The 18,458-nt window shown below is 39.3% G+C and overlaps 1 protein-coding gene across 1 annotated transcript in view; it reads left to right on the forward strand.

The window, feature by feature from the left end:
- The first annotated feature begins 5,893 nt into the window (after window positions 1-5,893).
- The window catches only part of LOC122648714 (uncharacterized protein YnbB-like), a 75,856-nt gene continuing 63,291 nt past the window's right edge, over window positions 5,894-18,458 (forward strand). Inside the window, exons 1-9 of the mRNA XM_043841938.1 lie at window positions 5,894-6,134; window positions 6,489-6,602; window positions 9,597-9,707; window positions 9,801-9,863; window positions 9,971-10,084; window positions 10,185-10,334; window positions 16,969-17,046; window positions 17,119-17,340; window positions 17,433-17,519. Coding sequence (XP_043697873.1) covers window positions 6,003-6,134; window positions 6,489-6,602; window positions 9,597-9,707; window positions 9,801-9,863; window positions 9,971-10,084; window positions 10,185-10,334; window positions 16,969-17,046; window positions 17,119-17,340; window positions 17,433-17,519 — 1,071 coding nt within the window. The 5' untranslated portion in view covers window positions 5,894-6,002. The remainder of the gene's footprint in view (window positions 6,135-6,488; window positions 6,603-9,596; window positions 9,708-9,800; window positions 9,864-9,970; window positions 10,085-10,184; window positions 10,335-16,968; window positions 17,047-17,118; window positions 17,341-17,432; window positions 17,520-18,458) is intronic.

Here is an 18,458-nt window from a genome sequence, read left to right on the forward strand (position 1 = left end):
AAGGACTAAACAGAGGCTAACCACAACCAGTGGAGCCTATCTGGATGTCCAATACAAATTACCAGAAGTCCACATCTGTAACCAAGGGGTATGTTTTAAACAACCCTTCATCCTCGTCAAAGACATGGATAGCCAAGTAATTTTGGGACAACCCTTCATAGAATTGATAAAGCCTTTCAAAGTAACAAATTTAGGGTTAACCACAAAGATAGGAGGACAAAAGATAAGCTTTGAATTCTTAGAACCCTCCGACATAGAACAAATAAAAAATTCAAAAGCTCTAGCAATAACAAAAGATCCTTCTATAAATAGAATCAAATCCAAAGAGAAACATTTGAAACACCTAAAAAAAGGAGATTATGTACATAAAAACTGTAGAAATCCTACAGAAGAAAGAAACTCAAAACCAAATAAGTCAGTTAAAAACACAAATGGAAAATAACCTTTGTTCAAAATTTCCTGATGCCTTTTGGCATCGCAAAAGACACATTGTCAAACTTCCCTATGAAAAGGAATTTTCTGAGAAGAACATTCCAACCAAAGCAAGACCAATTCAAATGAGCCAAGAACTCCAAGAAACCTGTAAAAAAGAAATCCAAGATCTCCTGGATAAAAAACTAATTAGAAAGAGCCGATCACCTTGGAGTTGTGCGGCCTTCTATGTAAACAAAAATTCAGAAATAGAAAGAGGGACCCCTCGACTGGTTATCAATTATAAACCCTTAAATGAGGTTCTCCAATGGATTAGGTATCCTATCCCAAACAAAAGAGACCTACTCCAGAAAATACACCAAGCCAAGATATTTCAAAGTTTGACATGAAATCTGGGTTCTGGCAAGTCCAATCCATGAAGAAGACCGGTACAAGACCGCCTTTACCACCCCATTTGGACATTATGAGTGGAATGTAATGCCCTTTGGGTTAAAAAATGCACAAAGTTAATGATATCTTCAATCTTTATGGCCATTATGCCATAGTCTATATTGATGATGTCCTGATCTTCTTAGAATCAATAGATCAACACTTCAAACACTTAAGAAGTTTATACCAAGTAGTCAAGACCAACGGACTTGTCCTCTCAAAGAAGAAGATGGACTTGTTTCGAACCAAAATTAGATTCCTAGGGCATTACATCCACAAAGGGATTATCATCCCAATTGAAAGAACTATAGTCTTTGCAGAAAAATTTCCTGATCAAATCTCAGAGAAAAAACAATTGCAAATGTTCTTAGGAAGCTTAAACTATGTTAGGGACTTTCTACCCTCAATAAACAAGATTTGTGAACCCTTATACCAGAGGCTTAAAAAGAAAGCTCCTGCTTGGGCTGAGCCACAAACAAAAGCAGTCCAAGAAATCAAAAAATTAGTCAAGGAAATTTCTTGCTTGACCTTAGCAAACCCAGAACTGCCCAAAATCGTAGAAACTGACGCCTCGGACCTTGGTTATGGAGGTATCCTCAAACAAGTAGACCAAGGAAAAGAAAATTTAGTCCAGTATACCTCTGGACTATGGAACACCCCACAGAAGAATTATAGCACTATCAAAAAAGAAATTTTATCAGTTGTTTTATGTATCCAAAAGTTTCAAGGAGATTTGCTAAACAAAAAATTTTTAGTTAGAGTTGACTGCAATGCTGCAAAACAAGTTTTAAAAAATGATGTTCAAAATATTGCATCAAAACAAATTTTTGCAAGATGGTAAGCTCTTTTATCAAGTTTTGATTTCGAAATCGAATACATAAAAGGAGAGCTAAACTCAATCCCTGATTTTCTTACCCGGGAATTTCTACAGGTAGCGAAGGCTATTAACCGCATTTGCATCATGCCTCCCAAAGAAGACAACCCCCTCTCAAAAATCAAATCCAAGAGCACCTATGCCAAGACTCCACCCCAAAAACAAATAGCAAGCTCTTCCCAAAATACTTCAATTGTCCCCTTCTCCTATGTTGTTGCAGGGACATCCCAAACAGTGACAAAACCAAGTTCCTCCCAGTCAGTGGCCAATCTCCCCACTCAAAGACTCACCCAACAAATACTAAAACAAAAGAGCCAATACATTAACAAAGGAATCTCCCAAGACCTGCTTATCCTAGAGGACTATTATACTCATAAATGTACCTCAGCAAATGATATTGCCAAAAGACTCTTCTATCAAGACTGGCATTTTTACTCCCCAAACCATATGAAGACTCAAGAATTCTATGAATTTATCCTCGTAGATACTGACTTCATTAGAATCAAACAGAATTTTGATAAAGAAGATAAGACCCTTGTGACCCACTCTTCGGTCACTATTCTCAAAATCATCAATGCTGAAGAATGGGGGATGTCTCCCCTTCACCACAAAGACTTCTCCTAAATCTATAACCCCAAAAGTTACAACTATTTTGATTACGTGGATGCCTGACACCACACATTTCTTTGGAAAAATTCGAAGGGAAGGCACTCTTGGTTCTTCTGCTTCGACTACAAGTTCAAAAGCAACATTCCAAACTGGTTCTCCAGGTGGTGGCACTCCTATGGACCAATAGAAGAAGTGCTTCCCACATCTCTTATGGAAGTATTTGCAAAATTTTGTGAACTTACCCAGAAGGTACCAAGCCAGTCAGACCTGTTCAGGTTTTTCCTACAGTGCCACTTGGCATGGATCATGTACTGGGAATATCAAGTTCAACATTTCGAACCTCATGAAGTCACCTTGCCAATTTTGGCCAGGATCTTCTATGTCAAATGGTGGGATGGGTGCAATATCACCCATTGCACCACAGACAAGATCATCAAAGCTATCACTGGGCTAAAGCCCATCCCAAAGGTTACTCAATCCCAAGGATCCAACGAAGAAATCCGTCTCAGGCGAAAATAGTTAGAGGCAGAACTCGCCCAACTCGGCCCAGCCGGTGAAGAAGAAGATGAAGAGGACGAGAGATTCAACATGGACTCCCTGTCTCACCATCTCCACGAGGGACAGTTCTCCCAAGACCCTTATGATCAAGATGACCTACTTACCCAACAGGCAGAGTCAGTCTCCTCAACAAACAGAAGCAAAGGAAGGGGTCGGGGCAACATTGCCGCCCATCTGACCCGACGATCAAACAGGACCCGATAAGGGCCCCATAAAAAATTAAAAAAAAAGGCTATTTACAAAACCCGTGGACCCGGGTCCGGGATCCTAGCCAAAGGACAATCTGGGCAACCCATTTGGGAAAAGGATGTCTACGTTGGTGTGACGTAAGGATGATTCCTATCATACTATTGCCACAACTCGGCAATTAAATAATTGAGTTCAAATAGTGCGCGCACACTGTGGAAAACAGTCTGTCCCCTAGACATGGAATGCCACGTGCCCCCACTAATTTCCAAGACCACTACAAGACGAATAAACTTTCGGTGCCTTTGCCCCTTAAGTCAAAAGATTTCTTTCACTTTCAGTGTGTAGGCTCCACTTACCACCGAAGTCTAAAAGCAGCCGACAAATTCAGTCGACAGTCCCATGTGACTTCGAAGATTCCCTTCAAATAAGGTTGAAGCCAAGCACCAAGCCTCCTTTAAGAAGACCTCTTCACCTCAGTTGAAGGAGGAGGAAGTTTTTCGAAGAAGAGAAGCAACGTCTGCAACTCTCTTCAAACTTCGAACAAAAATCAAAAGATCTAAGTAGATCTTCCAAGTTTTTAATTTTATTTCAAATTGTAATTCAAGTCCAAGTCTGTAATCAAAGATCTGCAACTAAGATCTACAAGTGTTCGTCCAAAGTTCTGTATCAAGTCTGAAGCTTTTATCTCAAGCTTTCAAGTCTGCAACCATACCTGTAAGTTACCTATTCCAGCAACCTTACTTGTACCCAAGTCCATGTCTCCAAGCTTACCTTTGTAATCAAGATCTCTCCATAAATATAAGATCAAATTTATTTTTCAAATATATCATCTTCTTTATTTGGCCGGCTCAGCCGCCTTCAAAGCATAGCAGAAGACTACCCCACAAAACGACAGATCGATTAGGGTTACCCCCTCTGAGTGCAGCGACCGGTCCATTCTTGGATCGCAGCACCTGCTAAGCACACTAACACCTTATTTATTTCAAGTATCATTTTATTTTCTGCTGTTTTCTCTACATGTTCATCACACACTTTGCACAATATAGTTAAGATCCTTTGTGAGCTCCAACTGTAGTGTAATAAGTAATGAAGAACAAAAGAGAGACGGAAGTCTAAAAAAATGGACCTTCCTCAAAGTCCCGACCAAAGATGTCTACAAACAAGACCTTGTCAACTTTGCTGAAACTATCAACACCATTGAGCAAACCATAGATTACAGTCCAAATATGCAGGAAATCTGCCTACTTAACCCCAAAAGTCTTGAACAACTAAAGCAAAAATATAATTACATCCATATAGGACTCATCCAAGTAGCAATCAAACCCCTTCATAGGAAAGGATTAAATACATCAATCCTCTTAGCTCTAAGAGACACAAGGTTCCTCAAATTTGATGACTCCCTCATCGGAGCCATAGAAACCAACATGTGTTATGGACCAGTCCATTTCAACTGCTACCCAGATATCAGTTTACCCCTCAAAGACGAGAATATCTTTGATGCTCTCAGAATCAACCTCAAAACCCATGGCTACAATATGAAGCCTGGATCTATACCAATTGCAATAGTTCATAGAATCCAATATAAGGCCATGAAGAAAATCATATATATATATATATATGTGTGTGTGTGTGTGTTTTTTTCTTTTGTTTCCTTAAATGCTTAATGTAAATATTAGTTTTTCGCAGCATTCTGTGTTATACATCTTGTATTATTGTAGTTGTGTGTGTTTGTGAATGGATTAATAGTTTCTAGATCCTTGGAGGTATGGCGGATTGCTACTGTGCAATTCGGATCACCTACCTAATCCTCCCAAAGGGTGGTTTGGGGTGTGACACGAATAGAAAAATCCGGGTTTGATTGAGTCAAACCCCCCTGCTCAGCAGATTGACTCGGAAACTCTACCGAGTCGACCTGGCAATGAATCGCCAGCCGCCATAAAAATCATTTTAAAAAAAAAAATGAAAATCAGGCTCATAAGATGCACGCGCTTTTTTCGATAGCGCATGCCGGCGCGTGGAGCTGTTTCCGGTGAAACGTCTTATATGCCCATGACCGCCCTGACCTCTTCTACAACCCCATATAAAATTTTTTAATTTTTGGTGGTCGTACACCACCGGCAGCGACCATGCAAAGTCGATCCAAAACCCAAAAAAATTCAAAAAATTGGTTTTAATCAAGAACATTGATTCCAAATCCATATGGGTTGACTCTGATGCCACTTGTTGTGATTAAGATCACTAATCAATCATATACAATCCCATATAGATTTGGAAGACAATGAAAAAGCAAAAAAATAAATGACATACCCTTTTGATTGATAGCTGTAGTCGATCCCTAAATTTTTAGAGCTTCCCAATAACATTCTACAGTCTTTCTCTTGAATCTCCCGTGAATAGGAATTTTAGTAAAAATCAAGTGACAGTTGTGGGAACCTTGGATTGAATATATGATATTCAACCAGACCCTAACACACTTCCACAATGTGTTAGGTCAAAAATACCCCTGACTAAACTTTAAGTGGATATATATTATATGCCCAATAATTGAAATCTGTATTAATGTAACCCAAAAACCCAACACTCTCACCCGTCATGACAACATCCTCTCCGTAAACTCTCCAAATGTAAAATTCCCAAGTAATTTCGCGGTTTAAACTTTAAAGAAGATTTTCCAAATTCTAATTTGTTTTTGCATTTAGTCTACGTGCCAAGAGAGGATTGGTGGATAAGAAGCGTATTGTGTTCCTTTTTCGCGCCACTCGTGCGCGTTTGTGAAAAAAAAAAGTGCTAAGCGCTAACCACTCCACCTTACACAGAACAAACTACGAAGTGCAAGATAGAGACCGAAAAGAGCATTTCTCTCGCTGCTCGGAGCCTCGTTCAGCGGAGACGTCTCTTTGCGTTGTCGAATATGTGGGTCTTATCATGCAACGCCTCTGTTTATTCTTTACGGCTACGCAAGCCTTCAACAGCTTTGGTTTCAGTTCGTTCGAGCTCTCTAGTGTCCGCTCCTTTGAACCATCATCATCCCTTCGTTCCAGAGGTGAGAGTTCTTAGGTTCGTCACGAAACTCAACTCGATTACCATTTGATGTTAGAAGGACCAAACTCTTCTTTCTCTTCAAATAATCCCGGGAATTCCTTCAAATAGTACAAATTTAGTTTAATCTTATCGCCCTCATTATACGTATTTCCAATTTCTCCCGGCGAGCCATTGGCTCCAACCTGATGCTGCTGCGGTTCAAGTATAATCCTAATAGCTTAGCAGCTTTCGCCAATCTATATTATCTTGTTTAAATATTGTAGCACGAGATACCTAAAATCTCTTGCCGAACACTCGCAGTAGTTTCTTGACTCTTGATGCTTAATCCATTTTATTATTTTTGGCTGGATTTCAGGTTGCAAAAGCCGTTGATTCCTTGTACTCAGAGTTCAAAACTGTGGATAATTTGGTGGCGCACAATACAGTCCGTGTTCTTAAAGCTTACCAGAATGCTCGGGTTGGATCTCATGTAAGTGCGAATGTTCGAAGCATTATCCTTGGATTATGAAAGTAGGACTTCAAGATTCTTCTAGTTCAGGTTCATTGTAACTCTATTTATTCAGAATGCCCCCAAATATCGCCTTGTGCATCTTATTTGGATAACTTCTTGGATATACCCTTGCAAATATTGCCTTTTGCATCTTATTCGGATTTTATTGTACCAATATTGCATTATATTCAATATTCATGATATGCACGGCATATCATCAAATCGATTGTTTGACCCTTGCTGATATTATACGTCGTGTTGTAGTTTTCCAACATTTTTTTTTGATTAATTAATTAACTTAATTGTGTGAAATAAACATCTTTAATCTTGGACTCCACTAAGGATAAAGTAAGGAATGATCATATAAGAGCTGATTGGGGAGTAGCTCTGATACATGATAAGCTACGAGAATCTGTTTGAGGTGGCATGGCCATGTTCAATGGAGGCCTTTGGATGATTCAGTACGGAGGAGTGATTTGATTCAGATTGAAGGAACTAAAAGAGCCATGGGCAGACCTAAAATGACCTTAGGCGAAGTGGTGAGGGAAGATATGCATAGCTTAGGCCTTGTATCATGTATGACCTTGAATAAAGCTGATGGAGGGTAAGGATCCATGTAGCCGACCCCGTTTAGTTGGTATAACGCTGAGTTGTTGTTCTAATCTTGGAACTCCACTAAAATCCCTTTACTTACTATGATGTAATGAAACATCCACAATTGACTTTAAACTTGGGTGTGCTAGAAAATGCCTTTAAGGTCTGCTGTTTCTATTGTAGGAAGCATGTGAGAAGCGAGACGAGTAAAGTTCCAAGGAAATAATATGCCGGAAGAAATAGTGGAAATAAATAGGAGATATTTTGTAGAGAGATAGACTTGATTGGTAAGTAAAAGTGAAGTGACTATGAAAGGTGACTGGAAAGTGAAATGAAAGTGTATAATACTAGGTGCAATTGTATAATACTAAGACAACCATGTTGCAGTAAAAACAAAGTGGTTTGATGTTTTACCGTGCAAACAGAATTGAATTAGCTTTTGGTTGATAAATATTGGCTACACCTAAAAGAAAAAAATGTTTAATAATCATGTCTTTGTAAAATTAGTCTTGCCTTGTAACAAAGATTCAAAATTACGGTACCATTTATTTTTTCAACTTCAAATTGTTTGATGATTCAGGTTATCAGGAAGAATAGAATCTCTAATCTTTGATTGTAATTGTATTACTTGCTGCTTGTTTCCCATACTGTTCCCTAGCAAGATTTTTACTTCTTAATGACTTCCATGGAAACAAGATCAATCTGAGTTCCCAACATGCTTCTCAAAAAGTGAGCTGCTCTCCCTTTTTGTGGCTTCTATGCAATTATATTGGTCTGGAGAAAAGGATGATGGGATAGGTGGCATGGTGTGTTTTGTCCTTGGGCGATATTTTAATGAGACTTCAAAGAAGAAACTAGGAGAAAGTGTAATGGGGATAGGTGACACATTGTGTTCTGTCATCAGGAGATGATGTAATGAGACTCCAAAGGAACAAATGGAAAGTGAAAAAATAGGGTATGTATTTCATTTCCTTATTTTAGTAAATATATTGGGTGTGCGGGTGTGTGTGTTTTAATAAGTTGGCATGAGTACTGCCATTTCCTTTGGACATCTCAAACATTAGAGAAATTTGGGGAAAGCTCTCCCCCCCTAAAGGAAGATCTCTCTCTCTCTTTTTAAAGTCTTATTAAAGAGTGGGGTATGGAGTGTGATGGTGAGCTTTTATTCCAAGTCTTCAGGGGCCATTTTACTTGTGACATGTAATGTGTTGTTTTTTAACGTTAAGGTGTTTCTTTTGTAGGAGAGCTCAAACCTGCTTAGTACCATATTTTATGTCATTTAATAAAATGTACATAAAATATTAGATGGTCCAGCCAATGGTCTGACCATCTGGTTCTGAAGAATCGAAAGGTTTGACTGTCCAGTTGAATAATCTGTCATGAGAGTTTACATGCCAAACATCCATAAACCCTCTGTAAATGGTCCAGATGGTTCCAACCTCAACTGCGGTCCTGCTGCTAAAAATTGTTTGGTAGTCCTCTTTGTTTCTATTATTGTTCCTGCCTTCTGGATTGTAAATGACATCTTGTTTGATAATGTTTGTTTTTCTTGTTGCTTAGATGGTTTTGCTTTCAAATATTGTGCATTTTCTCTTTCTCTCCTCTTTTACTTGGGATATACAACCTTTTCTTTTGAATAAATGGTCATTCCAATGATTGTTTCTTTGAATTGAAAGGTTCCTTGGGAATCAAGGTGCTTGTCATAAAATTCATCCTTCCTGGTGCTTTAAATGGAGCTTGTTACTTCAGCATGGAGACTTCATACTAATCTTTTCTGTTAATTTATAATGTGGTATAAAGTTATAGTCTAGAAATCCATATTTCATAGGTAGTGGTCATAATGTTCAGATCTGATACTTGTTAGTCATGGCTAAGATAACCTGTTAGAAGGAGAGGGGGAGGAGAAGAAACTTCTCTCTTTCCTGTCAAAGATCTCAAGAGATATAGTCCATGATATAACTGTGTAATTGGAAGCCATCAGCAATATGAGCTATCGGTGTCACTTGTGCCTGAGCTGCATAGACAACAGCTTTAATAGAAAATAAGCACCTAATGTTGGCATCATCTCTGGCCGTTGTTTTTATATTTAATCCAGTGGTAGAAATGTAGAATGATCATGCCCTTGGCTTTTCATAAGCGTATGCTTTTTCAGAGTTTTGTATGACGATTAGTTGAAACAACTTGTAATGATATGCAGGATTTGGTCCTTTGGATTCTATGATTTGTGAATGTATGCGACACCATAATTGGCTGTCATTATTGTGCCACTAGCACTCCAATTTGAATCTTGATTTTGGTATGTGTTTTGCCTCTGGACAAATTCCTTAGGCATTTGCATTTTCTTGTTGATTATAGTCGTCATAATTTTGTTTGCGTCAGCACTTTGCAGGATCCACTGGCTATGGTCATGACGAAGCTGGGGGACGTGAAGCACTTGACAAAGCTTTTGCAGAAATTGTTGGGGCAGAGTCAGCAATAGTTCGATCACAGGTCTGGAATATGCTATTACTATTCTATTATAAATTGCACTGTTTTGGAAAATGCGAGTCATTTGGTTGAAACTTCTTTTTTCTTGGTTTACAGTTTTTCTCTGGTACTCATGCCATCTCTTGTGCTTTATTTGCTTTTCTTAGGCCGGGGGATGAGGTGAGTTTTTCATAGTAATCACTGAATAGAATATCTGTATTTTGTGGGTTTTATCATGTTCTCAGCCATTTTGTTGCTATAATTTTTTCTTTTTATTGGATTAACAGCTTTTAGCAGTTGCCGGTGCTCCTTATGACACATTAGAGGAAGTTCTTGGAATTCGGGACTCTCAAGGTCTTGGTTCCCTCAAAGATTTTGGAGTGAAATACCGAGAAGTTCCAGTTAATTACTCATGATGCTAAATATTTTTGGGATGTCTCTTAACTTTGTGTTACTGTCTCCCCCCCTCCCCCCTTTTTTCTGATAAAATTCATGTTACAGCTTGCAGAAGATGGTGGACTTGACTGGAAAGCACTTGCCTTTGCTTTGAGACCGCAAACAAAATGTGCCCTCATACAGAGGTCTTGTGGTTATTCTTGGCGTCGTAGTTTGAGTGTAAATGAGATAGGGAGAGCAATAAAGATGATTAAGGTAAGCCTTTTTAACATGGGCTGTAATAGATGGTTAAAAGTGTATCTTTTATTTATTATCTGTTTCCCACTGTAACTCTTTGCAAATGACCATGCTGTTGGGTCATGAAGTGGATTATTGCAAATAGGGGATTGGTGTATTGGATGGGGATCTGGCTGATGCACCATTGCGTGCTCAAGTCTGCTATTCCCTAGGCTTAAAGATTACCAATTCAGAAGTGATGATGCTGCAATTACGTTAACTTGGAATGGAGGAATTGAAATCTTCTTATGTTTAAAATCTTATTGAGTTCTATATACTTAAGTTTACTTGGGATTTTTTTGACAAGTTTTCTTATACTCTTGCATATTCTAGTCCTTTGTCTACCCTCTTACTTTGACTAAATTTAGTCAACATATCAAGAAGTCGAGATGCTTTGAGGTACATCTAGAGTTTTTTTGGTCATAATGGAAAATGAAAATGATGAATAAAAATGAAAAGAGAAAGTATCTTGCAGATCCATCAGTGCAATCAACCTTGCCACTTTTTCTTCACTATTTTTGTCCTATACTGGTCTTCATTAGTTACTTAAATTTAATTTCTGGTCATTTTCTTTCTTTTTTTAATAAATAAAAGTAGAGCATGATGCAAAGAGTCGGCTTATTTTAGTGGAAATAAGCCTTGGGTTGGGCCTTTGGTCTAGTGGGTTTTCATTGTAATAGACCACTTTAATGGGCTTAAAATAAGGGTAGGATAGGAAGATGGGATTTACTTTATTATTTAGTTTAAGTTGGAGTCTTAGTTAGAAGAGGAGTTGTTTTAAGTCTTTTATTGGCCAATTAAGTAGCTAGTTTGATTCCTAGTTGGTTTAGACTATTTCTAGTCGTATTAGGAGTCAGATTTTGAGAGTTTATGTAACCTATGTAGCCAGAGATTCAGGTACACGATTTATGAAATATTTTAGTCTTCAGTTTTCCTGAAACTTTTGCAGCTATGGATTCAGTTTTCCATCAGCAATCTTAACTTTGTCCTTACCAGAAGCAGGAAAGTAAGTGTTAAAAATACTGGAGGAACCTGTCATGTGATCAGTAGCTCCGGAGTCTATAATCCAAGGAGTGGAAACTACTGATGCACAGTGACCAGCAAAGGAAATACCTGCACGGGCAAAGAAGGAACCTGAATTGGCAGCAGATGTAGTAGAGGCAGCAGATGAAGTCAACAGACGCCGGAGAGCTTGAAGTTCTTCCTGGGAGAAACCGATGTCAGTAGTGGGAGCTGGAGCTACACTTTCAGTGTGATTGGCTTTATTTTTAGACTTAGCACGACCTCTTTTGCTCTCAAAATCAGCAGGCTTCCCATGAAGCTTCCAACACTGAGCCTTAGTGTGATAGGGTTTGTGGCAATGGTCACACTTCACAGGCTCTTTAGCAGTAGCATTAGCAGCAACAGTATCAGCAGAAGTATCAATAGTGGAACCAACAGTCTGTAAGGCTGATCTTTCAACCTTAGGAGTAATCTTCATAGCAGCCCTCCTTGTCTCTTCACTGTGGACATAGGAAAAAGTTTCCTCCAAAGTGGGGAAAGGAACCCGTCCAAGAACCTGCACCCGAAACTGATCTACATATGTGTGGTAGGCAGTAATATCCGCAGCAGTAGTAGGCTGAAACCTAGCATAGTGATCCAGCTGTTGCCATAAGCACTTGAGGGCAGCATAATACTTAGTGACTGTCATCCCCTTCTGAGTAGTGTTTTGAAGAGTTTTCCTGATCTCATAAACCTGAGCACCACTCCCTGAACGACCATAAGTACCCTTGACAGCAGTCCATATCTGAGTAGCAGTGTCAAGGAGAAGATACTAACTAGAGAGGTCAGTTGTCATGGAGTTCAGAACAAAGGACATCACCATTGCATCATTGGCAGCCCATTTAGTACGGGCAGCACCTTCTTCAGTGGGCTGTTTGGTGGTACCAGTAAGATGGTCAGTGAGTCCCCTACCAGCCACAGTCAGGGATAATGATATGGCCCAAATTAGGTAGTTGGTACCATCAAGCTTGATGGCTGCAGCATAAGGAAGGAAGTCATTCCTAGTCTGATCTCCTCCAGAAGTAGCCGAGGTTATCTCTGAGTCACCCATAGGACAGCTAGACAGATGTCGAACCTTGAGGTGAACAAAAAAAACTGATCTTCAAAAAAACCTTGCTAGGCTGAAATCGATTATGAATTCTAAAATTCTGATCTGTAGGAAAAAAACTGCACTAATTGGTGTGAAACAGTGGTCGATTGCAGCAGTATGAGTAGGGAATTAACCCACAAAAAAACTCCCCAAACAGCAGCCCAAAAATTCCAAATCGATAATGTGTCAGGGTTTTACAAAACCCTGACAGTTGAGATCGATAAGAAGGGAAAAAAAGGGGCTGAAGCTTTGAGGTCTTCAATTGATAATAATCCAAGTATGATAGATGCTGTTTGAAGCCCTGCCAATGATGCTCCAAAAGAAGTAATCGATCTTCCAAGAGTTGTGAGATCGATTTCCAAAAAAAGGTTGAAGCAGTCCAAATCGCAGAGAGATAATTGCAGCAGCTATCGATCAACTTTTAGGGCATTAAAATTGAGGTGGATTGGAGGGCAGCACTCGAACCATAATTGGATCACCTCATTAGTGCTGCCCTTGAAGGGTTGAGAGAACCAAGCAAAGAGAAAGGAGAGAGAGAGAGGAAGTCAATGAAAAGAAGGGAAGAGAAGGAATCGATGGAGAGGGGAGAGTTTTGAAAACCCTAGATCAGAGAAGCTGCTCTGATACCATGTTATCAAAACCTGAATTCTGAGAATGCTTGAATGATCAATGAGATCAGTCAAGCTCTCTATTTATAATAATAATAATAAAAGAGATTACAAAAAGGAAACACTGTTCACGATACTGTTCACGTGAACAGTGTCACAGCCCAAATTACAACTCTACCCTTATTCAAAAGTACATAAATAAAGCATAAATAAAATACCAAAAGTACCCTTATAATATTGGGTAACACATCTCAACACAACCATTATGACCTAGTTGATTTTTTCTATAAAACCTGAGATTGGTAAGAGGTTTTTGTGAAAGGAGGATTGCCAAGGATATTTGGGATAGTGTCTCTAAGATTTTTGACTGAGTGGGTGACTCGGCTAAGGTCTACCAACTCCTCCAAAAGATGATCACAATAAAGCAGGGAGACATGACTATCTCAGAGTATTATAACGCAATTATTGGTCTCTGGTAAGGGTGTCAATTTGGTACCGAAATCGTATACAGCAACCGATACCACATCGTACTACCGTACAGTACCGAATACAATTCGGTATGGTACCGGTATGGAAAAATGGTACTATACTCGGTACGGTACGGTATCGGTATGAAGGTTAAAACCGTCGGTACATACCGATACCGTACCGTTTTACCGAATACCAGTACCGTACCGAATTAAAAGCTATATATATACAATTATATGTCTATATATAAGTATATATGCATTTTATATATATAATAATTTATATATACAATATAACATATGAAATATAATATATTTCAATATTTCATATTATATGTAATAATTTTATTAATTTATATATAAAAAATAACATATTGAATACCATATATAGGTATAATACCGAATACTGTACCGAATACCATACCGCATAAAAACCGTACCGAGTCGGTACGGTATCGGTATGGGAAATTCACCATTTATCTAGTACGGTACGGTAACGGTATGCGGTATTTGACTTCTGTACCATACCGAAACTGTACCGAATACCGGTACCATACCGGATTGACACCCTTAGTCTCTGGGAGGAGTATGATTACTATAGGGACCTCTAGCTGTCCAATCCCGAGGACGAAGCGAAGGTCTATAGAACATTTGAGAAGGAAAGTGTTTTGATTATTCTTGGCTGGCTGAACCCAGAATATGAACTAATCTGGGTGCAAATCTTGTGCCAATCGCCCCTTCCATCTTTAGATGATGTGTGTAGCTATTTGCAAAGTGAAGAAACTAGAAGAGTGGCTATGGAAACTACACCATCACTTGAGAGATTTGCTCTTGCCTCTAGCTCCCATAGAGATTGGTGTGGTAGGGGAAGAGGTCAAGGGCCAAACCGTGGGGATGACAAAGATAGGCTAATATCTGACTATTTGTGGCAAACCCAGACATACCAGGAAACCTGTTGGGTACTTCATGGGCACCCTCTAGAACTACTCCTACTGGTATGCATGGTGGAAGGAGAGGGGGAGCTATAGCACATTCCCTGATGGCTTAAACTGAACCCATGAGGTATCCATCTGGACTACAGGCTAACAACAGTTCCCTTTCATGGGAAGATCTTTCAGCTTTTCGACGGGTTATGTCACAGTTGAGTAGCTCCTCTTCTGCAACTACTGTGTTAGATCCTACGGCTTCAGCCTTGTAGGCCCCTACCTTCGCCATTTCCACTTTTTGGGTTATTGATTCTGGAGCCACTAATCACATGACTGGTATGTCTCAGTGTTATGATTCATATTATGCCTGCTCTTATAGGGATAATGTTAGAATTGCTGATGGTTCTCTTTCCTCTCTCTGGTAAGGGTAGTATACAGGTTACCTCTTTAATATCTTTTGACTCTCTTCTTCGTATTCCAAACTTTGCCACAGACCTCCTATCTATGAGTCATGTAAACCAAAATCCTTGAATTGTTGTATCACATTCTTTCCTTCTCATTGTATTTTTTAGGATTTGGTGACTAAGTGGATAATAGACAATGGACTGGGGACATGAGGAGAAACGACTCTATCTTTTTGAATGCATGCCATCTTTTTTTACTACTGCTCAATCATATGTGTGTAGGCATAGTGACAACAACTGTTGATTATATGATGCTTTGGCATCAACGTTTAGGCCATCCATCTTTTGGTGTTAGGAAAAAATAGTTTCCATACTTGTTTTCTTCTCTTTTTACTTCACATGTATTTCAATGCGAACTATGTTTGTTTGCTAAACACTGTCATTCTTCTTATCCTTACCATGGTAATCGGTCTATTGTTCCTTTTCATATTATGCATTCTGATGTTTGGGCACCTGCTCCCACCACTTCTTTATTTGGTTATTGCTATTTTGTTTCATTTGTTGATGATTGCTCCCGTACCACGTGTTTTTTTTGTTGAAACATGTAAGTGACCAGATGATTTGCATTCAGTTTGATATTAGACATAAAATCGTTCGCTCTTATAAAGGGGGAGAGTATCAGTTCAGAATCAGAGTTTTAGGAATGATTTGACTTGTCATTAAAGACAGAAGTTCACTTTATTTATAATGAGAATACAACCCAATGGGAAAAATAATAAAGGAGGGAAAAATAATAAAACCCTCATGTAACCTAAAGTAAAGCAATAATATTCCTATCCCACGGTTCTCAACACTCCCCCTCAAGTTGGTGCAAATATATCAAACATGCCCAACTTGGAGATTAGTGGGTAGAACATCTTACAATTCAAGCCCTTGGTGAATACATCAGCTAATTGATTGACAGAACTAACAAATGGAATGTAAATGACCCCTTGTTCAAGTTTCTCTTTGATGAAGTGTCTGTCAACCTCAACATGTTTGGTCCTGTCATGCTGGACAGGATTGTAGCAATACTAATGGCAGCCCTGTTGTCATAGTAGAGGCGCATAGGATCTTCAGAAGCAAGTCCCAAATCACTCAATAACCCATTGAGCCACATAAGCTCGCAAATCCCTTGTGCCGTGGCATGAAATTCGGCTTCTGCATTGGAGTGGGAGACAACTGACTGTTTCTTACTACGCCATGTGACAAGATTTCCTCCAAGGAAGGAACAATAACCAGAGGTAGATCGCCAATCATCAATGGATCCAGCCCAATCAGCATCGGTGAACATTTCCAGCCTTAGGTTTCCATTTTTGGGGAAAAAAATCCCCTTGCCAGGAGCAGATTTCAAGTACTTCAGTATACGATTCACAGCCTCAAGGGATGTCCTGGGATCATGGAGAAATCTATTGGCGATGCCCACAGTGTAAGCAATTGCGGGTCTAGTGTGAGATAGGTAGATCCATCGTCCAACAAGTCTTTGGTATTGTTCTTTGTCAATAGGATCATCCATGTCACTATACAACTGATGATTGAAGAAAGGCAATAACAATTGCTTAATGAAATTAAACACACACTTTAAACTAATAAAGTAAATCCCGTATTCCTGCCTCCTACTCATATTTTAGGCCCGTTAAAGTGGCATATTACAAATAAAACCCATTCGACCAAAGGCCCAACATGTAAAGAACCCAATCCAAGGTTTATTTCCACTAAAATAAGCTTACTTTTTCTGATTTATCTGCATCACTAAACCTATAAAAAATGAACTGGCATTGCCAAGAAAACATTCATTGAAGTTCAGGATGACCACACCTGGAGAGGGCTTTGACGCAGGTTTATAGTCCTAGGTTAGCCTTTCTCTTCAAACACTGTAAATTGGTGGAAGATCTTTTTGGTTTATGCCATTGTAAAGATTTTTTTTAAGATTGAGTCCTGATGTGGACTGATTGCAACTATACAGCAATCCTGAGTGTACAGGACTACAGATTGCTTTAAATTTACCTGGTCATTGTGCTCTTTTGCGCGTCTACAGATGCAGGATCCAAACTGCTTGGTTATGGTGGATAATTGCTATGGTGAATTTGTAGAGAGCATGGAACCTCCTATGGTGGTAAGTAGTGGGTATGTTTTTCACCCCTTCCATCTGTAAAGGGCATAACAGAATCTTGTTAATGATGAGCAGGGTGCAGATTTAATTGCAGGCAGCTTGATAAAAAATCCAGGTGGAACTATTGCACCATGTGGTGGATACATTGCAGGGAGGGAAAAGTGGGTGAAAGCAGCAGCAGCTCGTCTTTCTGCCCCAGGTCTTGGGGTAGATTGTGGGTCAACCCCTGGGGATATAATGCGGGCATTTTTTCAGGGCTTGTTCCTTTCACCCCAAATGGTTGGGGAAGCAATCAAGGTACAGGATTGATTGCTTCATGACTTGAGTTTGTCTACCTGTTTCTTGTATTTGGCAATGAGTTCTTCTCCTCCCTTTTTCTATGTTATCAGGGAAGTCTTCTTATTGCTGAAGTTATGGCATCTAGAGGATATAAAGTACAGCCACTTCCTCGAGTTCCCCGCCACGATACAGTCCAGGTTTCCTCAGACTATCCTGTGTTTAATTTTCACTGCTATGATGAGTTTTGTTTATTACGCTGTGAGATTCGCTTAGCTTTTTAAACCGTTGCATTAGTTATTGATCCAATTAATTAGGGTGGATTAAAATGTTTTGCATTGTTAGTGATAATGAATATGATGCCTTGCATCGAATGGTTGGATTATATGTATGTTGAAGCTTTGGTCATTGATGTTGTCGGTTTTGTCAACATGATCAGATTGTCAACACACTCACACAGTGGTTCTGGTGTAGCATAGTGTGTGGCAATGGCAGTGTCAGTGAGACGACTTACTTGGCATAGCTGGAGAGTTGGCTGACAGTAGGCTGTAGGGCTGGTACAATTGGCATCATCATGAGCTGGCAGTTGTCAAATGTGTTTATCATTATGAGGATGCATATGCAAGTTCTAGATTGCATTAAGTGGCGTTGTCAATGTGAAGGAGAACACAAACTGCAAGGGAAGTGTGAAAAGCTGGAAACTGCAAGGTTCGTGGTGAGGGCATTGAATAGATTGCATCATATCTTCACACTGGTTCTTCAGATGGTGAAGTATAAATCATGAGACTTATAGCATTTTGAGTCAGCCTTTATGTGGCTCAATTATTCAGTAAATCCCAGTCTGGAAGAGGAAGTCATGTGCTGAAGAACAGTTGTTGTACACATTATTCAATATCCTATTTTTGCAAATGCAGTACCTTTGCGGATTTTTTTAGCTGTCCTTTAGTTGAAATCTGTTGGAGCTCAAAACATAAGTTCTCTGGGTTTTCCATTAAAATTTGAATCAGATCATTTTGATATCTGAGTGGAAAGTTGTGACTTGCCTATCAGGCAAGGCGTGTTGTTGAAGGAAGCTGTGTTTCGACAAGTGTCAGATTGGAGCTCATTTTTGGAATCCGTGCACTGATGTTGGGTTGATA

The sequence above is a fragment of the Telopea speciosissima genome, chromosome 1, assembly GCF_018873765.1.
Source record: "Telopea speciosissima isolate NSW1024214 ecotype Mountain lineage chromosome 1, Tspe_v1, whole genome shotgun sequence".
NCBI classification, from domain to species: domain Eukaryota; kingdom Viridiplantae; phylum Streptophyta; class Magnoliopsida; order Proteales; family Proteaceae; genus Telopea; species Telopea speciosissima.